The sequence below is a fragment of the Sparassis crispa genome (assembly GCF_003851025.1).
Source record: "Sparassis crispa DNA, contig_000004F, whole genome shotgun sequence".
NCBI classification, from domain to species: domain Eukaryota; kingdom Fungi; phylum Basidiomycota; class Agaricomycetes; order Polyporales; family Sparassidaceae; genus Sparassis; species Sparassis crispa.
In genome coordinates, this window is record NW_020939751.1 from 20,477 (window position 1) to 43,700 (window position 23,224).

General features: G+C 55.1%; 9 protein-coding genes across 9 annotated transcripts; 4 read left to right on the top strand and 5 right to left on the bottom strand.

Annotated features, from left to right (window-relative positions):
- Positions 1–1,982: 1,982 nt before the first annotated feature.
- Positions 1,983–2,654, top strand: SCP_0500060 (hypothetical protein; the record flags this gene model as incomplete). The annotated part of the gene is made up of 1 exon (XM_027758075.1): positions 1,983–2,654. One exon carries the CDS (start codon positions 1,983–1,985, stop codon positions 2,652–2,654), a length of 672 nt encoding a protein of 223 aa, XP_027613876.1.
- Positions 2,655–5,345: 2,691 nt separating this feature from the next.
- Positions 5,346–6,428, bottom strand: SCP_0500070 (hypothetical protein; the record flags this gene model as incomplete). The annotated part of the gene is made up of 5 exons (XM_027758076.1): positions 5,346–5,528; positions 5,580–5,672; positions 5,736–5,944; positions 5,999–6,082; positions 6,146–6,428. The coding sequence occupies 5 exons, from the start codon at positions 6,426–6,428 to the stop codon at positions 5,346–5,348; spliced, it is 852 nt and encodes a 283-aa protein (XP_027613877.1).
- Positions 6,429–7,352: 924 nt separating this feature from the next.
- Positions 7,353–7,841, bottom strand: SCP_0500080 (hypothetical protein; the record flags this gene model as incomplete). The annotated part of the gene is made up of 1 exon (XM_027758077.1): positions 7,353–7,841. The coding sequence occupies one exon, from the start codon at positions 7,839–7,841 to the stop codon at positions 7,353–7,355; it is 489 nt and encodes a 162-aa protein (XP_027613878.1).
- A 419-nt stretch (positions 7,842–8,260) lies between these two features.
- Positions 8,261–9,899, top strand: SCP_0500090 (hypothetical protein; the record flags this gene model as incomplete). The annotated part of the gene is made up of 2 exons (XM_027758078.1): positions 8,261–8,473; positions 8,529–9,899. 2 exons carry the CDS (start codon positions 8,261–8,263, stop codon positions 9,897–9,899), a joined length of 1,584 nt encoding a protein of 527 aa, XP_027613879.1.
- A 347-nt stretch (positions 9,900–10,246) lies between these two features.
- Positions 10,247–10,908, bottom strand: SCP_0500100 (hypothetical protein; the record flags this gene model as incomplete). The annotated part of the gene is made up of 2 exons (XM_027758079.1): positions 10,247–10,735; positions 10,810–10,908. 2 exons carry the CDS (start codon positions 10,906–10,908, stop codon positions 10,247–10,249), a joined length of 588 nt encoding a protein of 195 aa, XP_027613880.1.
- Positions 10,909–11,139: 231 nt separating this feature from the next.
- Positions 11,140–11,646, top strand: SCP_0500110 (hypothetical protein; the record flags this gene model as incomplete). Its single annotated transcript, XM_027758080.1, has 1 exon — positions 11,140–11,646. The coding sequence occupies one exon, from the start codon at positions 11,140–11,142 to the stop codon at positions 11,644–11,646; it is 507 nt and encodes a 168-aa protein (XP_027613881.1).
- Positions 11,647–12,062: 416 nt separating this feature from the next.
- Positions 12,063–12,512, top strand: SCP_0500120 (hypothetical protein; the record flags this gene model as incomplete). The annotated part of the gene is made up of 1 exon (XM_027758081.1): positions 12,063–12,512. One exon carries the CDS (start codon positions 12,063–12,065, stop codon positions 12,510–12,512), a length of 450 nt encoding a protein of 149 aa, XP_027613882.1.
- A 1,222-nt stretch (positions 12,513–13,734) lies between these two features.
- Positions 13,735–13,884, bottom strand: SCP_0500130 (hypothetical protein; the record flags this gene model as incomplete). Its single annotated transcript, XM_027758082.1, has 1 exon — positions 13,735–13,884. One exon carries the CDS (start codon positions 13,882–13,884, stop codon positions 13,735–13,737), a length of 150 nt encoding a protein of 49 aa, XP_027613883.1.
- A 3,114-nt stretch (positions 13,885–16,998) lies between these two features.
- On the bottom strand, positions 16,999–23,223 carry SCP_0500140 (hypothetical protein; the record flags this gene model as incomplete). Its single annotated transcript, XM_027758083.1, has 5 exons — positions 16,999–17,456; positions 17,513–17,557; positions 17,606–18,177; positions 18,228–18,654; positions 22,209–23,223. 5 exons carry the CDS (start codon positions 23,221–23,223, stop codon positions 16,999–17,001), a joined length of 2,517 nt encoding a protein of 838 aa, XP_027613884.1.
- Position 23,224: the final 1 nt, after the last annotated feature.

Genomic DNA, 23,224 nt, shown 5'->3' on the forward strand with positions numbered 1-23,224 from the left:
GTTGTTCTGTCGTGCAAGAAAACGGTAGACGATCCCACGCATGCTGTGGCGAGATCCTCGCCCTTCTCAGTGATCGTGCGCTCGACGTTATGCGTGAATTCAGAGGAGGGCGCAGGGAGGCGTCTGATGAGGAAAAATCTGAGCACCGGTGGGAGTGCGGTACCTAATATGGCGAGGACGAGCAGAAATGAGACGTACGCGTCTCGCGACGAGTGCAATCGTCAAAAAAAGCGGGCGGACAGGCTAAAGCCAGATAGCACTACCTCATTCGTCGTAGCCCTTCATGTGTGGACAATCAGCTAGGAGAATGGTAGGCTGCTTGGGAGACATACCGCCCTGTGAGGAAAGCTCAATTTCTGCTGCGATGTGAGGAGCTCGGGCGAAGATGTCGCCATATCGAGCATGTCGCCGTTCGTGCGGGACACCTTCTAGAAGATCTTGAGGGGGAAACTACTTCTAGCGCACGAAGCTGCAGCTAGGGACGGAACGCGTCGACCAGCCGTCGTCAATATTGTCGTCGTCGTCCTTGAAACGGGCGTTAAAGAGATGCCGAGTACTGCAGAGGCAAGGACAGAGTCTGTCCTTGCCTCTGCAGTACTCGGCATCTCTTTCGCCTGTTTCAAGGACACGTTTCAAGGACGACGATGACATGATGATGGCTGGTCGACGCGCTCCGTCCCCGTTCTGCAGCTTCGTGCGCTAGAAATAGTTTCCCCCTCAAGATCTTCTAGAAGGTCGTTGTGGGCAACCTCGAAGTCTTCCGAAGGATATCCCTGACAAAGAGAGCTCAGTGTGTATTTTTCGACGACGACAAGGAACGGATATATTCATGGTAAAGCAAGTTGGAGCTGGGGCTTTGCAACGACAAATTATGGTTCCCGACGAGACAGAAATCGAGGCACAAAGTTTGAGTGACAGTGTTGCGAACAGAGTCACGTGCATGTTGCAGAGCGCGTTACCGCAGAAAGACACCATACCATCCCTCACACTACGTGACTCCAGAGATCCTTAGCGTAGTAATTTTTTGACGCCAAATTCATCGTCTCATACATTGATGCATCTAGTCCTTGAGCACTACGACATCCTACACGAAATTGTCCCTTATGTGACTGCCTCTCCACTCTCCCTCACCTGGCTCGTGTATCCAGTGCATGCGTCGATCCTGCCCTTGGTTTTCTATGGAGAAATATGAGTACCTTGGTTCCATTATTCACCTTATTGCCTTCCGTTGAGCTCATTGATGATAGCTTCGGGAAATTTTATTCGCGTCATCCTCGCGGATTTGGCTGCGGTTTGCTCCCCGACTGACACATGTGCTCGCTACATGCAAGGTGCATCGCGACAGCTTTACATCCGACGACGTTGCTGAGAGGTTCCACTCTTATGCGTGCCGAATTCGGATCTTGAAACTAAGTCAATACCACGAAGGGGTAGGTTTCTCGGGTTTTGTCCAGCTGATCTTGCTTTCTGCAGGAAAACCACTGTTTCCTTCTCTTGTTGACTTGCAACTCTCTCATCGGTGGCAAGAGACATTTGGCTCAGAAATGTTTTGTTCTCTCTCCCCGTCACTCCGTCGTGTCAAATTTGAAGCGTTCAACATAGATGTCCTACCTGTCACTCAAAAGCGTCTAACGAGAGAATTTCTGTGTAACCTTGGCACTACTGCTGTGTTTCTAGAGCATCTTACCATCGGAATTGGCGTGAAAGACCCACACCTACCTTCCCTTACTCATTTTGCCCGCCTTCAGACAGTGGACATTGCCAACTGTTCTGCATGCCTTCCCCTCATCTCTTCCCTTGCCAAGCTGGAGCATCTTAACAAACTTTCTGTGAACATCTACGAACTGACAGGCGAGGGAATAGCATCCTGTACCGGGTTCTCCGCACTGGTTGATCTTTGGATATCAGGTGGCGCCGGGCAGATTCCCAAGTTTCTCAGATGCATCACCTCCGAGTCGCGGCACCTCCAAATACTCGAGTGCATGAACGGATGGGCTGAGGTCGATGAATTGCACGATTACCATGAATTATTCTTCTTGCTGGGATCGCAGTTTTCGGCATCGTTGAGGAAGCTCTCCCTTAAGCCCACTGCAATTTCGTACGACCATCCTGTACGTCTGTTGGATTCGACGTACCCATCACTCGACCCTCACCAACTTGAATGGCTAGACCTCGACATTTGGGGCCGCATTCAAATAACAAGCGTGAATCTTCGCACCATGGCCCTCTCTTGGCCCAAGATCATAGCCCTTCGTATCACAGCAGATCATGATACTGCTGTTGCACCATCTATTTATACCTTGGCAGACCTTGCTCACCATTGTCCGCATCTCCAGAAGCTGTGTCTCCCTGGTGTAGAGGTTATCACTCCTCCGCCTCCCGAGCTCAAATCCTCACCCGTCTCGGGGCACGCACTCAAAGTCTTTACTATGGCAGGCCCGGAGAATGAGAGTCCGCCCTTCAGAATTGAGGTTGCTGACCCGGCGCAGGTCGCTGAGTTTCTGGACACGCTTTTCCCTCAGGTTCGGCTGGAGTTCTATGTGGAAGGGGACTGGGAACGGGTCATCGAGAAGCAGGAAGCATTGCAGGCTGCTCGGCGCAATGCTCGAGCTCGAGCTGAGAAGGATGATCGAAGATTACTAGTGGATGGTTGAAGAGTGGTCTACGTGAGTGTCAGTTTTTGATTTTCAGAGCTCTGCGTCGCTCACTGGGTTGCTATTGCTATGATATCAGGACAGATTTGCTCAACCGTGGCCCGAGACTCCCCTACCAAAGAACATCTCAATAACCGTTCAATATCTCGAATATCTACCCTGATACACAATGTGAGAGTCGCACTGAGGATTTCGTTTTGTTTTCTCCTGGGCATGCAATGTGAATCATTTAAATTGCTGCGTAGACCATCCCGTGAGCTGTTTTCACGCTTCAGCTTCGATTTCAGCCCCTTCTCCTGTCGTGCACCGCATCCTCTGATGCTCTTCCGATGATTCTTCGACCGCTCGAGATCAGATATCCTCGCGTTCCGATTCGGGTCTCCCCTGACGCGATTCTGCTCTTAGGATGCCGCAGCTTGAAGTCCGTGTTTAGTCTAGTCTCTCGGACGGTCGCATCTGCACTGTGAGCTGCGGGCTTCTTCTTTTGCGAGCTGACAGCTACCAAGCGATCCCTCCGCCGCCGCAGGAACTGCTATTTTTCCGGTGAAAACGCACCGTTGTCGACATCGCCTTAGCAATTTCGCACCTCACACTGGAGTCAACCTCTAGAACAAAATGGCGCGTGGCCTGCAAGATGTATAAAGCATGTAAGAGGTGCTGCGACATGCGTCAAGCGGAATTGGGTGAATAGCGCGTGTATATCGGTCAGTTGTCTGCACCTTCTGCGATCTTTCGGGACATACTTGTTTACCTTTTTTTAATAAATGTGCACCGCAGCCTCTTAGCACCTCAAGTAACCTTGTTGTCCTAGCCTTTCCATGTTCTGAGTCGGACTTCCAGCGACGAACGCAGATACCACATTCTCTCCAGAGCTCGAATCTGTCAATGTGCTCCCTGGCTCCCCATGCTGCGAAGGTCCTTGTGGGCGACTGTCACAAGCCGGGACCCTAAGCCTGCGGCACCATTCATCGACAGTCTGTTTCCCAATGCCCAGATAGAGTTGTGCTTGTGCTGGGATCCCAGCTAGTGAGCAGTCGGTGACATACAGGCCGCTAGGCTCGACGAGAGCGGAGATACGAGTCGCTCAGCAAGGAAAAGATTGTTGAGGAATTACACGGATCCGGATTAGCACCCGCGGAAAGACAAGCATATTGGCTTCGACTACTGTTCGGGCATACAGATATACGAGTAGTTTAATATGGCTGAACGGAATATGAACATGCTACGCGCACAACGGGCGAGGAACACCACAAGAAGAACGAGTGGAGAAACCACCACGCCCTTGCTCAACTAGCTTGCGCACGCAGGTCGTTTTGCGTACCGGCGCTGAATATCTTGTGGGAGAGTATGGACGACGTCTTCCCTCTGTTGAAGATCCTCTCGAGTTCGCTCGCTTCGGAGCCCAGCAGTGCAGCGAGTCCTGTCTACGTACGGGTCTGCCCTGTGTAAATCTGCGCACTTTCCTGGCTGCACAAAATAATACTCCCACGTGCCCGCTGCCCGCATGTTCCCTTGCCATGTACGAGCAAAAATATCAAAATATCAAAACTAGTCTTTGAGCACGTTAAAAATCTATTTCTGAACTACTCCACATTTGAAACGAGTACTCTGCACTGGCTATGAGCTGCGCACAGTATGTGACATGCTGCACAGGACTCGTTGCGGAGGGATGAAAAGCGTAAGTGAGCGGGCGGCCAAAGTGGGCAGGTGCGACAGAGAAAGGGTCGAGGAGCCCGACGGAGCAGACACGTCAGGCTAGACCGTCGAGAGCGGGAGCAGGCCACAGGTGGCGTGACGCAATGCACTTGGCAGGAAGATATTGCCAGATCGCGAGGGAAAAGGCGGTTCGGGGACGGCGGCAGCGTGGTCGCGCAAGTGGCAGAGGGCATCGTCATGCCACGTCGTGCGCGTCAGCAAAACCTCCGTGAGCTGGCCCAACCATTAGCCAAGATGGACCAGGAATAAAATGCGGGAGACACCAGCGGCGAGACGTCCGCGCATGCCTTGCGCTGGCTCTTCCGGGCACAGATATGGAGATACAAGCAGTGGCCAGGAGACAGGCATAGCGCACGGCATGTACAACAACAGGGAGCCGAACAACGAGCTGCTCGCTCAGCTTGAGCATAGACGAGGGAAGAGAATTATGGCTACCAAATAGACAACAGCTCGGAGGACAGCGCTGACGACAACGACGAGCCTGAAGATGAGAATGCATACACAGGTGAGTCACTGGGTCCCGAAGATGGCGAGGACGAACATTTAACGGGAGTTGGCCGCGGAAGGGATTGCTGACTTGTAACTACCCGGAATGTGTTCGTATACCCATGCCAGCGGACTGTCTTTGAAACTGTGACTGACCGAGTGAATCCGAGTCTGAGAACGGTCGGGCGCTCACCGACGTGTTGGTCCAATGCCGTAGGATGTACGTAGCCTAGACGTAGACAAAGGGAATGTCAAAGAAGTTAATGAAAACGCGAGAATGATGGTCCAAGCCCTGAACGGCCATTTCCATTACTTTGACCAGCGTCCGGGCTGACCCTACCACAACGAAAGCAGCTCCCATGTTCTGCCGCAGCTCGTTCTCGTCCGTGCCGAGCAGCCAGGCTCTTGACTGGGATTCAACGCTAGTGTATTCCTATCATACAAATGCCATGTTCCAGTGTATGTTCAGAGTCTAAATACCTATCCAAATCATGCTGGAGGATCTGCATGTTCCTGGGCACAGCCAATGGCTGCCAGTATGGCGGCCCCACGAGCAGGGAGGTCATCGGGGACTTCCTGGCCAGGGTAATATCCCTCAAAATACCTGCGAGACTCACGCCGACCTAGGGCATGCACTACATCGGCTGAAGTCAGTTGCGGAAGAGGATTATTCTGTGGATCATTGAGGCATAATTCACATATGATGAGGCAAACGTAACTTACATGGTGGATATATCCCCAGGGGAATGTGCCATTCGCCCATGGGACCTCAAGGAACGGAGTGGCATTACCCGGCCCCACAGTTCGATTGTGCATCTGCAAGTTAAATCGTTTACTCAGAACGTTGTCAATGCTAGCAATAGAAAACGGCGACAGTACCAAAGCTACGGCTCTCTGCATGTGTGCTTGACGGTCCTTCACGTCCTTCAGGTCGACCTTGATCGTGGCGATGTCAGCTTTCATTTCAACAATGTTCGCCTTGACAGTCTGGAGCTCATTGCCGAATGCTGTCATTCTGACTTCCAATGGCTGGAGAGCGGTCGCCATGGCCTGAGCAAACCACGGCGGCTGGGCGTTGTTGGGGCCTGCTAACCTCGCACATATCAGGGCATTTGATGTTTAGCTCGCGAGAATGGACGAACCTGGATTCTCAGTGGCAGCCGCAACGACAGCATTCTTGTACTGGACGACGTTGATGAACTTGTCCTGAGTAAGTGTCCGACTACCTGGTCAATGACGAATTATTGTCAGAGTGCACAAGATAGCGAGATGAAGGCATCGATACTCGCGATAGGCCGCGAGGGTATCATGCTCGAACAGAACTGCCAGAGCGACATCCTTGGGAGTAGGAGGATTATGTGGCTGGGGTGGACTATCAATGACACCGGTATTTTCAGCCCGAGCGATACCTGCAGGTACAGGGATTTGCGGAGCAGCAACAGACATTGCAGTGGATGCGTGGTTGCTTGCGTGGTTCAAGGCAAGTTCAAGGTTGAGTTCTGAACCTGTTGCACGTGCAGGATGGGATTTGAACGACAGCACAACGACAGCAGACATGGCGGGGCAGCCCATTTTGGCTCTTGCTCTCAACCGTCGACGGCCATGTCGCAGTTCCAGCTCGACGTCGCTGTTGTCCTCTCCTCGTTGCTAGCCTCGCTGTCAACCTCTCTAGGCCTGCTGAAGGCACATCCGCCTTCCCGCCAACGTCTCAGATGACGATTTCCCTCAGCATGACCCCTTCAACATTGCAAAACCGGAGGACCGCATCGACGGCACCCCCGTTGATGAGAATCAAATTTGGCCTCGCATGAGTACTGCTGATGTGTCGCCTCTCGTCGTTGCTCAATCCCGTATAGATGTGTCTCCGGAAGCTCGTCCTGTCCGTCTTTCTCGCGGCATTCTGGCCATACATAGCGCCTCTCTCGGATGGGCGATCGTGGGCAGCGACCACTCTAGCATAATCATGTGAGCGCTACATGTCTTCTTTGCTCTCTAAGCTCTCGTCCTTCCCGTCCGTTCCGTCAACTACCCCGACGGTCCCCATTCGGACTCGGTCGTCCACCTTTTCCTGCTGATCTTCTCCGCGACCGTCTTGCTCTTCACGACAGCCATTCTTCCTTCCTCGCAGCCTATCATTTGTGTGTTCGTCCCGTGCACTGTCTGGACCGCTTTCGATATGGTATGAGGCGTTCACACTATCGCTTGTCCTTCGCAATTGTGATAATCATACCCCGGGGCCTTCTTCCCTCCGCTTCCCCTCCGAGAAGATCTATTCGGACAAGACCCTGATGCTTCTCAATATTCACGACTACCTGCTCTGATTCGACCGAGGCTGGAGCTGGGTGTACTGTGCCGGCCGGCCTCTACTTTAGCAACACGATCGCACAGCTCAGTAAGTTTTGTCCGTTTCATTTGGGGCTAGTACGGAAGACGCGACGTCCTTCTGCCCGAGCGTCTTCGCGAAGATGATGGAGTTGAGCTGTATGCGCAGCCTACTTACGCTGGCGTAATATCACATCCTACAGAATCACCGATCAAGCTAACGATCGGCACGATTTTCCTTTCCGCCTCTCCAGGTTCCGAGAGGGCCAACGAAGTAGACGGCTCGCTAAGAGATGGTCGCGGGTGGTAAAGACAGAATATGGTGCACAGGTGAGGCCAACGCCAGCAAGACGCATCTTGAGAGTCGGGCACGTAGACAAGATAAGTATCCGACATGTCGAGAAGTAGACACTCGCGCCGCGCACAGAACCTTTCTGGATGATGCTCGGTGGGTTGGTATGTACCGGCGGGTCCAGCTGGGACTTGATTCGAGAAGAACGACATGGTGAAGTCTGTGGGACGAGATGATGAGGTGACAAGGGCGCCATTGGGCGACGCGAGTGACGTAGAGGCCTTCGTCACCGTGGGGCCATGGGCAGAGTCAAGTGGAAGGCGAAGCTGAAGGGGAGCGGCGGGCGCTTCCGCGCTCGTAGCGTACTCCATCTCGCCTTAACTCTTGGCTCTGTCGCACGCAGTGATTCTCGCGCTGCCAGGTTGCAAGTCTGTCGATTATACTTACGATCGCCCGACTTGCAACCTGGGAAGCTCGCAGGGCTGCCCGAATCAGGGTGAAGCAGGTATGTTATATCGTTGTTTCTCCCGACGCCAGATGATAGAGAATCGTGCGCCTGTCGACCGGAGGTCGCTGACTGAAGGCCGGCTTATGAATGTTCCACTGCTCCCAAAATCGAAAGAGACTCACGAGCCTATACGTGGTTACTGTGGCGTCGCGAACCTACAAAAGCAACGCCTGTTCCAACGTCTCTCTCGATATGGCCCTTTTCTTTTCCTCTTCAACTTCCATCTCAACTCGCTCTTGATTTGTTCTGGCGCTGTCAACTGTCATGCATCACGCACTCGAAATGGACGACATCATCCCTGAAGTCGTCCACCATCTCAGGCCCCGCGAAAATGCAGATCGCCGCGCCCTTGCTCAGCTAGCTCGCACACGCAGGTCGTTTTGCGTACCGGCGCTGGATATTTTGTGGGAAAGTATGGACGATGTCTTGCCGCTGTTGAAGATCCTCTCGAGTTCTCTCGCTTGGAAGCCCAGCGGTCCAGCGAGTCCTGTCTACGTACGTGGCCGAAACGCCTCGGGTTCGGGTCCTGACTTATGCGAGCGAATTGTAGACGGTGCATCGACCCATTTTCAAGTCCGAGTGGCTCCGGTTTCAGTCTTACGCCCGGCGCATCCACAGCCTCTGTCCTCGCCCACTATGCCATATTGATTCGTCTGTCTTTGACCGCCTAAGCAGTTACTTAGAGAGAGATCCGTTGCTCCCTTGTTTGACATCCTTGACCATCTCGTGGAGCGGATGGACTACATTTGAATTCGAAGCCCTGTTTTTCGTCTCGCCCTCACTGCGCCAGGTTCGCGTCTCCATCGAGCTCCCAGACGTGTGGTCTGGTAGGCAGAGCTGCATCGCCGCAAAATTTCTGTATCTCTTGTGCCTGGAGAGTGTGAATCTCGAACATCTGACCCTTTGCAGCGGTGCCCATGGCGCATACTTGCCGTCTGTTGCGCAAGCGGCCAATCTGCGAGAGCTGGTGCTGACCGAGTGCAACATCTCTCCTTCTCTGCTCTCATCCTGTGCGCAGTTGCCGCTACTGACTGTGTTCCGTGTTAGGTTGCTCGAGCGCCAAGCACCCGATCTTTCCTGCTGTGGAGCCGGACCCGGATTCCCTGCGCTGGAGGTCTTGGACGCCATGGGCGACCTGGGGCCCGTAACGGAATTGATCAAGATCATCACGTCGCCCCATCTCCGGTCTTTCTCCTGGACTGAACGTGGCCCCCGTGCGCACACCCGTCAAGATCTGTACGTCCTCTACTCCGCGCTGTCCTCCAGACATTCGGCGGCTCTGCGCGAACTCGACATCTCTTTCGCCCATTTCGCCAACGGCGCCGACGACTCGGCGCGAGTGGTCGACGCGCTCCGGCCGCTCCTGAAGCTCCGCGCGCTCGAGAAGCTCGCGCTCAAGACCCACGCGCGCGTCTCCCTCGCGTCCAGCCACCTGCACGACATGGCCTCATCCTGGCCGCACCTCACCGCGCTCCTCATCGCAGCAGCCCCGCCGGGCCCCACAGCGCCACGCCTACACTCCCTAGCCGCCGTCGCGCGCAGTTGCCCCGCACTCGCGGTCCTGCGGCTGCCCGGCATGGACGTGCGGGTGGACGCGCTCGCGGTTCCGCATCGTCTGCAGACTCTCTGCATTTGTGCTGCGCCATCGAGTTTGGTTGCGGACCCGGCGGCGGTGGCGGGGTTCCTCGACGGGCTGTTTCCGGAGGTGGAGATTGAGGTAGAGGCGGGTGCGAAGGGGGCCTGGGAGGAGGCCGTTGGCGTGCAGGCCGCGCTGCAGCGCGCGAGGCGACTCGGGCTCGGAGTGGTGAGTGGTTGTGGCCTGCGGTTGTGCACCTGGCGTGCCGACTGCTATGTGTCTCGCCGACGCCTGGAGCCGTCGTTGATTCTATGTGGATCACTTCGTGCTCGTCGTTGTACTTAGATGGCGGTCGTCTGTGCCGGAAATTTTAAAGTCGTCCATCGTTCTCGCGCTCCCGACCCGGCGCTCCCTGGCCTGACCGAAATCGGAGCACACACTGCGAGGCATCTCCGTGAATGGTCTATTGACACCCTTGGCCCCAAGTTTGCGCGGTGTCACTTTCTGAGTCTGTCCGAATTTTTGTTTTCCTAGTGGTAGGATGAAGTTTCTCTGTCGGTTTTCGTGCGATCTCCGAGTCGCCGTTTCGCGCGCGTAGGCGCGTTCACGTTCTATATATCCAACTATATACCCCATCCGTACGTCCGAGCAGCCCAACCAAGCCCAAACCCAAAGCCCAACATCCACACATCTCACACTCCCTCCGCGAGCCACGACTCCAATCTCGCACGTGGAAGCTGGGAAACGTGCCGGCGCGTCGAGGGGACGGCGCTGCGGGGTTCAGGATCCCCCGACGGCGGTGCACGAACGCTTTCGTTCGCAGGGGGGGGGAGGGCGCGCGACAGCCCGGGGTGCGGTGCGTTCGGCTCGGGCGGAGGCGGTGGAGTGCCCGTGTCGTCCGTCCTGGGAGTTCCCTGTAGGAAGAGGCGAGCAGCCCGGCGGCGGGTGCACGAATCCCGCCTCCGCAGATCGACGTTGGGGGCATAAAGCGACGGACAGAGGGGGGGGGGCAGCGAAAGGAGGTGCGAGCGCGGCAAAGCGAAAGCGGGCGGGTCGTCCTCGGTGGACACGCAGCCGGCATGGCGGGCTGCTTGGGAGGAGACACGCCGAGCTGGCAGGTGCGCTGATGGGGCGCGATGTCGCCATGTCGAGCAGGGCACTGTTACAAACGCACCCCGCCCCTACACGGCGGAGAAAGCCAGCGGTGCAGCTGAAGAGACGTCAGGGCACGACGGCATCCGAGGGTTGCACACACACGCGCGCGCGGGGGAGGCACGCCGCCGCGGCGAGTCGGTCTGCTAAGTTCTCGAGGACCAATCCTGGAGAACTCAAGGGACCGAACTCGCGCAGCCATGTCGGCGCAGTCCTGCCGAGTTGCGTCGTGCGTCTGCGGCAAGCGTGAGATGGGTGTCCAAGTCCAAGCAGGGGGGTGGAAGGAACAGAGAGAAGGAACGCACCGGACACCGTGGTATTATCGATATCGCGAGCACCAGAAATGGCCTTTTACCGCGCGCACGCACGCAGACAGAGGTAGCTTCCAGGTCAGCCGCGAGAACGAGGGCACGAGCCCTGCAGCGGGTATAAGATGCACCTTGATAGGTCGGTGCGGCACACCTCTACGTTGGCGGCAGGCTGCGAGGAGGCCCTCCAGGCAGGTTGGTCCCCCACTGTGTCGCCGACCGGTCCTACCGAGGGGCGCGAAACACCTCGCAGGGATCTTGACAGTGGCGACGAGCCCTTGGCCGGATGGACGGCCGCACGGGGAATATCGAGCCTGCCCTTGGCAAGAGACGCACGGCACTGCTCGTCTATGACGTCGACGATGACGAACGATGGCAACGGAGCGTTCGGGCGTGCAGCGTCGATGCGTAGATCGACTGTCGATCTTGAGCCAACGACATCACGATTAGGCGTCATGCAGAACCTCGACTCTTCCAGCCAATATAAGACGCAGCTGGAGGGTGCGGCACATCTCCACGGACGCGGAGAAGTGCGAGGTCCTCCCGTTCAAGTATACCAGGCAGGCAACGCGCGCGAGGTCATTGAGGCCTGGGATTCGGATCGAGCGGGTGAGGGGTGCTTGCCCAGCTGATCCATAATGCCCCGACAGCGCCGTCCCTACGAGACACTTACTCACACCGTGCTGTGCTCGAACCGGGCCCAGTTGCCAGTTGCCCTCGGCATCCAGCGCTCGTGCAGGGGTAGAGCGTGCAGAGCGCAGGGCACGGTGATGGGAGCGGGGAGGGGCGAGTGAGCTACCTAATAATAGCGACGAATAACGCGTTCGGTGACGTCGTTGAGCCTGCCCTCGCGTCTCTCCTTAACGTCGACGACGTCCGTGGGATGGCGTCTCTCTCCCTGACTCGATCCGATACCGGGCGAGGCGCGCAGGCGTCGTCCATGAGAACCCCCCTAACATCCCTCTCACACGAGCCCCTCCACCGCCCCAAGGTGAGCCCTCCATCTCTGCCTCGCCCCGCTATCCGTCCTTGACCTTCCCTCAGCACAATGACACACTTGAACGACCCCACCACCGCTGAACGCGCCCAGGAACACGCCTGGCACCGCGCCATCGCCAACCTGCAGGCAGACGTCGAGGCATACAAGTCCGCCGGGGACGCCGCCCAAAGAGCAGCAGCAGCGAGCACCGTCGCCCTCTCCCTCCGGCGCGCCGGCGCGCTGCACCCCGACCCCAGCGTGGCGCACAAGATGGCGGAGGACGCGGACGCGTTCGAGCGCGCGGACGCGGGCGAGAAGGAGCGCATGATGCACCCCCTGCTGACCGGCCTCGCCGTCCTGCTCGGCACCCCGTTCGCCCTCGTCGGCGCTGTGCTCGTCGCCGCGGGCGGCGTCGTCTACGGCGTCGCGAAGACCCTCGAGGGCGTCGGCAGGGGCCTCGCCGCGGGCCCCGAGTACCTGTACGCGCTCTGGGCGCGCTCGCGCGCCCCGCAGAGCTAGGCGGTGCGTGGGTTCGCGGCTCGGCACCTTCGTCGTCGCTCCAGCTGAGGGGATGCTACAAGAAGCGGGCTGCACGGTGTTCGGACCGCCGCTTCTTGCGGCATGCTCTTTCTCTTTGCGTGTAACTTTAGCGGAATCCCGGGTCTTGTATGATATTTGGGTTGGGTTTCATTGTGACCAGGCGTGCATTTCCGTTTTGTTGGGGGGGGGGGTAAGCGCTACCTTCGGGACGCAACACCCGACATCGATTATCTGGCAGGAGCTCTCACGCACACGCTTATCCTCCTCATCCTCCTCATCTACAGGTCCGTCCAAAGCCGCACCACGTCCGTCCCAACCACACCCCACCCCATCGCCCACCATCCAGCAAGGTGCTACCATCCAGCGTCGGATCGTGCATGCCCGCACCCTATCCCCCCTGCGAGCCCCCCCCGAACCGGTGCCTGTCGCGAATCGTTCCAACCGGCAGCCCCGGGCACCCGACACTTGCACTTGCACTTGGGTATAGTGACCCGTATAAGTCTGAAAGGAGTGCCTTTCAGGTTACGGCTCACTAACTGCTGCGTTCCCACAAGAAGGGGGGGCGGGGGACAAGCTCCTACAGTATATTATAACGTTAACGTTCGTTCATTTTGGGCACGGGCGGCGTGCGTGCCCGTACAGACCTCGCGCCCACCGGCCGGGCACGAAGAAGGAATAGGAGTACGCGTTACGCGCGCGTGGCGCCGCTCCCGCGCGCCAGCTGCGCTATATTCGCGGGGTCGCACCCTGTCCGCCCGTTCTCCTCTCCAACACGCACGCGCCCGCCCGCCGACCGCCAGGAACGCCGGGATCGCTACGGACCCCCCCCCCCCCCCCCCCCCCCCCCCCGTCGGCGCGTTCACGCTTGCAACTGGGGCCGACGATGGATCGGCAGGAGGGGGTGGCGGTGCGTTTTCCCCGCGTCCCACTACGACGCGGTTGGGTGCGCCGGTTTCTCAGGCTAGACGCGCGTCCTCGACCTCGTCCCCCCCCCGCCTTGGAGCTTCCTCCTCATCGGGCAGAGGCAGCCGACGCGAGACGCACAGCGTCGGTCGCCACGCTGCTACGCGCCCTACTATCTATGCCAGCGGGCGGGCGGCGGAGGCCCGTCCTCTCCGCGAACGCTCACGTTTGCTGGCTGGGAGCGATCCCGGTCGCGCATGTGCATGTGCATGTGCATATTCGGGTTCGGGTTCGGTTTTCACCGCGGCGGAGGGAATGCGGGAGGCCCCGCCGTCGGAGCCCCCCTTCTCGCGCGCGTGCGCTTCTCTTTCTCTTCTGGGCACCTTTCCTCCTCCTCCTCCTCCTCTTCCTCCTCCTCTTCCTCCTCCTCTTCCTCCTCCTCCTCCATCACCTCCCCGCGGCGCCGGGCACGACGCAAGTGTTCTTCGACATCTCGTACGGGCCACGTCGGCCGCCTTGCGCGTCGCGCGGGTCCCGCCGTCCAGACGTGCGCTCCCTCCTCAGGCTTACAAAGCTTCAAGGAGCCTCGCTATATACACCATTATTACCGCTATCACTATTATCATACGCGGTCCGCCGGCGAATTCGCCTTGGGCGCTTCCTCCCACCTCTCCTCTTCTCTCCTCTTAACTTCCCGTACGCTCCTCTTAACTTCCCGTACGCTCCTCTTAACTTCCCGTACGCTCGGAGTCTTGCCCCCGTCCCCCGTCGCGCCGCCGTCATGCGTCCCCAGATCCCCAACAAAACACGTCGCAGCGGCGAAAACGGTCGCCCCGCAGCTCCCTGCCGCCCGCCCCCCCCGCACGCGCTGAAGCGGCGCCCGCCCGGATCTGCCAACGGCGGGTTCCCCGTGCGCGACCGGTCGGTGCGCTGGCGCGGCTCGCGGTGGACTTGCACCCCTCCCCCCCTCTGTAAGACGTGATATCGATTTGATTGGCTTTGGCCACTGCGCGGACGTGCGGGATGGTACAGATGGGAGATGTACTGTAGTTCTGTAGGAGGCCGTGCTACTAACACGTCCGCAAGGCAAGAAACACACACAGAGAGAGAGCAAAAGAGAGAGAGAGCACCCGCGACGAAAACAAAAAGGCGGGCAGAGCGAACGCGGAAAACTCGCGGATTCGACACCGACCCACGCCGCGAAAAACCGACCGACGATGAATCACCTCTTCCCACAAAAAAAGGATATCTTAAAATCGGTGTGCGCACTCAACAATCGAGCCAGAAGTCGAGGCGCAGTCGCACAGAACCGGCGACGCGACGGGCGGTGCGTCCCAGACGAATATATGTGGGCGCGCACGACCACACCGATGCGCACACGACCAGCCGAAGCCGTCTCCGCCCTCCCCCAGACCCCCTTTCGCGCGACGTCTCGACCTCCAGGAACACTCCGTCGCGAAAACGCGCCACCGCCACAGGAGACGTCCAGCGGAGCCTCCGACCGACGTCCGCAGGTCCACAAAGTAAGCCTCCGATGCTGCGGTGCGGCTTGGGGGGGGGGGGGGGGGAGACGGCAGGGTCTTCCACGCCAGGCAGTCAGAGAATCGCGAGCCCAGGGCAATGTACCGCACCGAGTTGGGGGTGGGGAGGGAATACACCGGCCGCGCCAGCACTGTAAGGCCGAACCCCCGTTCAGCCTCAGGGCTTCGGCCGCGATGTGGCCATGCGGTGCATATTGCTGGTGGTGCAAGACACCCTCGCGAACGTCTTGAGGGGGGGAAACCTTTCCGAGTGCGACAAGCTTCGGAACAGGGACAGAGCACGTCGGCCTGCCGCGTTGACAAGCCCCGGCGGTATGTAATCGCTGAAAAGCGCGAAAAAGACGTCGGGTTCCCGCGAGGTACAGGGACAGATAGGGGCGCGGGTCTGCATGATGAATATATACTCAGTCCTGGAGAACGAAGACAGGTTGGAGGCAACGATACTTTGGTCTTGACAAACTCCGTTATGCGTTCCGGGCCGTCACAGTCCGAGGCTTGGAATTCAACGCAGGGATCCGGAACGTGAGGGGAAATCGGGGACTTCGTGCTCGAGCAGCCGAACTCGAAACACAGTTCAGTAATCGCGACAATTGAGTGCAGTTAGGTTAGGTTAGGTTAGTTAGGTTGTACTCGGATAGGACTAGCCCTCTACGTTTCGCAGCCGGTGCAACAGAGGGCAAAAACGCTCCATCGGGCATCGCCAGCAAAGGGCAGATGCTCAAGAAAATCTAAAACTACCAATCATGAACGCCGCAAACAATTTGCGACGACGCAGTTTTGCACAGTGGTCCACGAGTCAAGGAGACTCAAACGTGATCTCGGCGCAGTGTGAGATGAAAAATGCAGAAGGGTAGAATGTATACAATCAGTAGTAGCGACAATGAGTACGCACCGGGGATCGAGGAAGCACTTGGGCCGTGGGCACCACCGACGGCTTAATGGCGAGCCTATCACATCGTACTTCTCGCCCCGGCCGGGAATCGCGTGGTGTAAGCCGTGACAAATTGACGAATGCGGATCGAGAACGGGGGCCTGAGGGACGAATGATGGGCGAGATGGACAGGAGAGATGTCCATTCGAGCGTCTCGAGCATGAACCTGTCAGGCATCAAGCAGCATACAGTGCCGCGCTAGGGGAGAGGGAGAGAACGCACAGTCTTAGCGCCAGTGCAGTGCGAACGGCACAGGATGCGACCGCGAGGAACAGGGTGAAGCTGGAATAGTTGCCCGGAGAGAGACCATATTCTATTCATTACTGATCTTGTAAAACTGGCATATGGAGGAGCAGATAAGCCAGTGCCGAGGATGACTAGCCGGCCGTCGTCGGCCATGCGCTGTGAATGCGTGCGCTTGGACTGAGAGAACGCAGCGCAGGTGGGTGTCTGAAAATGTGGGCCGTCAGTATGGCAGCGGACGGACATGTTCGTCAATAAATGCTCGCTGCATTGGGAGATGCAGACTACGAATGATACCTATCAGACGGATCTACCTGGAGGATATGCAGGAGGCTCAAAGTCTGATCCCATTCAAACCATGCTAGAACGCGCAAGGACGAGCCATCAAAATAAATACAGCCACCGTAGCTAAGCCTTTGCCGGCGTAGGATACCTAATTCATAAAGACAATATTATCAGTCACTAACAAGGAACACGATTTTACACCCTTCTACCGGGCAGATCTTCCATCCAGTCCTCATCGGATTGTAACGACGAAATGAGGACACTCTCGTCGTCGGATGATGCGGGAGATGACTGACGCGATAGTAACCTCCCTTGCCGTATGGCAGTCCGGCCCCTCTCCACGAATGCCGATCGTAGCTCTTCCATAAGGTCTCGCTCCAACAAAGCCAAGACTTCCAGGGGGATCCCGAATCTTGGAGGAGCCCAGGGAACGACCTTGCCATGAGTGCCCGGTAACACGAAGCATTCCTGCATCGGCACAGGGAGATTTTTACCCAGCCAGTCGCAGCACCAACAGCATTGCTTGTTGACAACAATGACATTGTCGATGTCCTAGAACAAGTTAGTATACGTGCGACAATGCAAAATGACGGACCTGGAAAATAGCCGCTTGTGCGTGCACGTCAATACCAGATGGCGGAACAATTATAGAATTTGCGGCGGCCTTCACAGCCATCAGGACTGCTTCGCAGTGTACTGAGCCGTAGAAATGCTTGGTGCTATAAGGAATGGCTAACTGGAGCTTCTCCAATACGGACTCCTTCTCATTATCCGACGCCCCCGATTCCGGAGGGAAGACTCGCCGCATAACAGACGCCAGGAATTCCTCACTTATCACGTTTTCCACACTTTCCATATCTTCATCAGGATGTGGGGTGCGGATAACGGCGAACCACAGTGGCCGGCCGGTCGACAAAACACCACGAGATGTCAAGAAACGGACAGCAGAATGCCACGCCACGAGCGTACGGATGTATCTGAGGGGGAAGGGGTCCTCTTCGGGACTCAATACTTGTATTTCTATTCAGCGATCAGTACAGACGAGTCGTGAAAATGGTAGAGATGTTACAAGGTACCTTCGTATTCGTCCTGGTCTCTCAGATTGTCCTTCTTCTGCAACTCTGCCATGCTATGAGTGACGTAATAATGAGGAATAGTTGTTGACTTACTCAGTCGTTCGGTGTGCAAAAGTTGCGCAAGCGAAGGCAAGTTGAAGATTGCCTCGAATACTCGCGCAGATAGGAGCCTATCGATGTTGGTACTGATGTCCATCACCTTGTTCAACTCCCTCGTACTCAGTTCCCGACGGCACTCGGTGATCATGCTACCGATAGAGCTTAGAGGGCAGAGGACCTTGGACAAAAGTTCCGCGAGGACCCAAATCCAAGAGGCTGCCGTCTCAATATTAACGGCGTACATATCCCGATCCCCGCAACGAACCAGCGGGATATCAGATTGCTGCAGAATTATGCCAACCGACGAAGCCGGTATGAACTTCTCATCGAGTGTGTCTGAAAGCTCAGGTGTCCAAGACTTGAGAATCTCGAATAAATCCTTATCCCAGATTTTGCGCCTCATCTCGTAACGCTGCAGCATGCTCTTGCAGGACCTCCTGACGGCGAAGCGTGTGAAGGAAGTAACACATGCCACGAAAGAGGGATCACGTCGAGGAGGTATCTGCATGAGAGCGGAAATTGTATCGCCCACATGTTCTTTCAATGTAATGTCGACATCCGTTTTGCTAAAAAACGATGAGATCAAATCGCCTTGAGACTGGGTATCGAAACGTACTCGGAGCTTCCGAGATCGGCTAATCTCTTTTCGCTGGCTGGGATCCAATCTATGTCCAATGCTACCGTCAACTCCTCCTTTGCGACAGAGTTCTGCATCGCTGGGAGCATGCCGACAGAAATATCCGCGTTCTTGTCATCCTCGTCATGTTCACTGATCGCTACCACGGTGCCCTCCGAAGTGGATTTCCCCGTCACGGCGATAACCTTCGAACCATGCGCATCGTCCTCAGTACCACGAGTAAGCAGAGTGGCAATGTTGTGATATGTCTTTGCGTGTCCAGCCTGTCGGCCTGCAATGCTCTGCGGCGCACCGAGGTGAGCCTTGACTTCCTTGAGTACTGTCGTGAGCGTCTTGATTCGCCGCACAAGGCGGTCGTATTCTCGAGAATCCACCGCATGGCCTACAGACATGTTGAGCTTGTTGACTGCCAGAGTCGGGCTGAGTAGAGAATCTCAAGATGATCGAATGGAGGGAACCTAGGACAAACATGTACAAATAATTTGCCCCGCGAGACGCGAACGAACTAGCAGTCCGCGGCCTCTACCATCGTCCTAGGGCCACCGCAAGTGCTATACGATCTATCCCTGGAGCGGCGCTTCTGGGGTCTCGGAAGTATGCTTATTTTCGTACTCGAAAAGGTTCGAAAGGCCGCCAGCTGGTGCTTGCTTGGTGACGCTGTACCGACACTGTTAGAAATCGCGCCTTAGTTCCCAAATAGGAAGGTAGTGATGGCGGGTCAAGATGCGTTGGGGCGCGTGATTACGCGTCCTAAAATAGATTTCTGTATATATACAGTTCTAGACGCTCCACTTTATATAAGCAAATTTCCTTCTTTGTCTTTCTTTGTAATCATGCTCTCGGCTTGTCTGCCCTTGGGCGCTCCCCAATTTCTGGAGCTCCAGAAATTTGGACGCTACTTTCCAACACTCCCCCTCAAGCCGATGGGCATTCCGAGCTTCTTTGTGAGCTTCTCGTGCCTCGGCTTAGAGAGTGACTTTGTTAGGATATCCGCTATCATGTCCTCCGTGGGACAGTAGTGGATATCAATATATTTATCCCTCAATTTTTCGCGCACATAATGATGCTTTACATCAAAATGTTTCGATTTCGCGTGAAATTGGGGATCACGTGCGATTGAGATCGCCGCTGTATTATCCTCGAATAAAATTGTAGGATCTTGTTGCTCGAAACCTATTTCTTTGAATAGTGTTCAGAGCCACACGACTTCTTTTGCCGCTTCGGCGGATGCCATGTATTCGGCTTCCGTGGTGGATGATGCAACTGTGGTTTGCTTCTTTGAGCTCCACGTGATCGTGCCATTTCCTAATTTAAATAAATATCCCGAGATTGATTTGCGATCTCGGATATCATTCGCATAGTCTGCATCTGAGTAGCCCACAAATATGGATTGATCTTCGGGCTTGACATCTGAAATTGGCCCGTAGATTATTCCAAGTTCTCGCATTTCAGATAGATAGCGGAGGACGCGTTTAGCAGCAGTCCAATGAGCCATTCCGGGATTGGCAGTAAATGAGCTAAGCCGTTGCACGGCGTGAGCAATGTCTGGTCTCGTGGCAATTGCCGCGTACATCAGTGATCCGACGAGCGATGCATATCCGTTGTCTCGGTCGCATTCGTCATCAGTTTCGGGTTCTTCTTTTTCAAGCACTGTATTTGGATCAAGAGGCATCCCGACCGTGTTGGCGTTTGTAAGCCCATTCTTGTGTAGGATAGACTCAATATATTTTGTCTGAGAGATTTTGATTGTCCGCTTTGAACGGTCTCTCACAATTTCTATCCCCACAATTTTTCGGGGTTCGCCAAGGTCGGTAACTTCGAACATATTTCGGAGTTCCCTCTTCAATTGGTCCATCAGTGCGCAATCATTGGTGAATATTAATAGGTCGTCCACCCAAATGGTGATGATTTCTATCTTATCACCTTTGATCTGAATGTACGCACATGGATCCGAGAATAGGTGCTTGAATCCCGCGTCTAGTAACTTGCGGTTCAGCATGATATTCCATTCTCGGCCAGACTGCTTTAGCCCATAGAGGGTTTTCTTTAATTTACATATGCGGTATGTTCCATCGCTGTATCCTTCGGGTTGCCGCATATACACTTCTTCTTTGAGAGTTCCATTAAGATAGGCGCCTTTCACGTCCATCTGTCCGATCTCCCAATCTAAGATTGCGGCTAGCCCGAGGATAGCTCGAATGGTTTCGAGGCGAACTATGGGCACGAACGTCTCAGTATAGTCCATGCCTGGGATTTGAGAATATCCCTTCACAATCAGGCGGGCTTTGTATTTGATTATTTCACCCTCTTTGTTTGTTTTCTTAACTAGAACCCATTTATTTCCTACGGGTTTTCGATCTTCGGGAGGTTCCACTAACTCCCAAGTCTCCATACCCTGTAGTTGATTGAGTTCCGTCTGGACTGCCTGTTCCTATTTGGGCCACTCGAGTGATCTCTTGGCATCACTGAGCGTCTTTGGCTCGTCCGCATCCGCATTTCCATGGGCGCTCATCGCAATATAGACTAATTCGGCATTTGATTTATCTGGATCATTATCCAGATCTTCGTCTGCCTCTGGGTCGTGCATTAGATGGTAATCATGCTGAACTGTCTTTCTTCTGGTTCGTCTGGGCTGGCTTGGTGCGTCCGTCCCACTTTTCTCGCGTTGATCAGGATCATCGTCCTATCTGCGCTTTCGCAGATTTTTGGCAGGTGACTGTGGCACGGAAGTTCCTAACTCCCCCTCGCGCCGCACGTCTGCGGTCATTGTGAGGTTTGGGACTTCGGGTCTCCTTTCCGCATGCAGCACGTCTGACGCATTGCTAGGTAAAGTGCCCGGAAACATATTTTGCTCCCCCTCACGCTGTGCTGTGAGGATAGGTACGTCAGATCCTATTTGCTCTTGTGGCACGTGAGGCATGTTGTCGGGCAAATGGTCCGGGAAATTCGAAGAAAATTGGAAATTATGTGAGATTTTAATCTGGCGCATGTGCGCATCATAATATTTGATGGCTTTGGGTTCGTCCATGTATCCAACAAAAATATACTTGTTGGCACGGGGCACTAGCTTTGATAGTGTTGCGTCTTCCGTGAGAACCCATACGGGGGAACCGAATTCTTGTAGGTACGAGATATTTGGTTTCGTCCCATTCCATTTTTCTTCAGGAGTTGCCCCATTTAACGCCTGGGTAGGCGATCTATTTTTAATATAGACTGCGTGAGCAATCACTTCAGCCCAAAGATAACGAGGTAGATCTCTCGCATAGATCATCGTGCACGCTAGTCCAAGCAGTGTGCGATTTAATCTCTCAGAGACTCCATTCTGGGATGGTGAGTACAGCGCAGTCGGACCCATCTCAATCCCTTTCATTTGACACCAGTTAATTAATTCGGTGTTCATATATTCTCGACCGTTGTCGAGCCTGAGTCGCAAGGGTTTATTTCCAAACTTGTGCTCGATATAGGTAATATAATTCTTTACCTTTTCTGTTACTTCATCTTTATGCCTCATAAATAGTACTGTACTTCGACGACTGTAATCATCGGTAAATGTAATAAAATATTTCCACCCTTGTAGAGCGGCTGTCTGCGCAGGTCCCCACACATCCGTGTGTGTTAATTCTCTGGGTACCTTGCTGCATTCGTCCGTCTCTTTGGGAAATGGCTTCCGCGTCGCCTTTGCTTGGATGCACGCCTCACAATTAATTTCATCTGGGCTTGGCGAGATTTCTAGGCCATCAACAAGCCCTTCGCGATATAATCGCATAAGCGCTGGTTTCCCGATATGGCCATAGATTTTGTGCCACTCTTCCCAGGTATGCGGGCCGTATTCCTTAGCAGTATAGGTTCACGCAGGTTGCGGAACTATTGGACGCAATTTCAATGAATATAGTCGTCCATTTTTCTTGCCTATAGCAAGAGTGTGTTTATTTTTATCTATTAGTATTGTGTGACTATTACCCATAAGTACTCTTCCTCCCGCATTGTCCAAACGCGTGATGGAGAGGAGGCTATTGGGTGCTGTCAGCGCATACAGTACACCGTGGAGACGGAATTTCACTTTCTGGTCTCCTACTTCACTTTCGACATCGATCGTACTGCGGCCCAATGCCTGCATTGGTTGCGGTCCGATGCCCGTGATCGCGTGATCTTCGAGTGCCTGATAGGTCGCGAAGACTTCACGACGATTTGTAATGTGCGAAGTTGTCCCGGAGTCGGCAAACCACTCATAGAAAGAAGCGATTTTGCCATCAGATCCGAGAGATACAGTGTCACTATCATTATCGTAAGCTATTTTTGCCTCATCCTCTTTCGATTTGACCTCGCGCGCTTCATAAGCACGTTCCATCTTTTGCCGTTTTATCGGCGGGCCCTGTCCGGCTTTGCCGCCGCCTTTAGCCCAACAATCCGCGGCCTTATGCCCAAATTTTCCGCAATTCATACATTTGACCTTGTCGCGGTGCTGACACTCGTTACCAAAATGTCCCGGCTTTCCGCAGATCGAACATTTTTTGTATTCCCCAAAGGGGCGCTTCTTTCCTTTGGCAACCATGGCTTGGTCCGAGGATTGACTGCGCTCGCCACGCTCGTGCCTTCGCCTATTTTCATCAAGAATGATGGCAATCAATTCTTGTGATGTAAGCTGAGGGCACACGTTGTCAGCACCTTCAGCGCCAACATTGCCGCCCACGGCGCCAAAGTAAGAGCTGAGGAAAGAGTCCCAGCTCTCCGGTAATGAGGTAGCCAGAATGAGCCGGAAATTCTTGTCAGAAACAACCTTCCCCATTAGGTGGAGTTGTTCCTGGATCTGTCGTAGCTGTGTAATGTGACTGGAGATATTATCTTCTTCCTTGGCTTGCATCCGGTAAAAACGCTGGCACAGCGCGAGAATTCCATGCTGTCCACGCTGTTCCTTGACTGTGCGAAGCTGCTCCCACATGGCCCGTGCCGTCTCGGCTCCAGCGATGTGCACCATC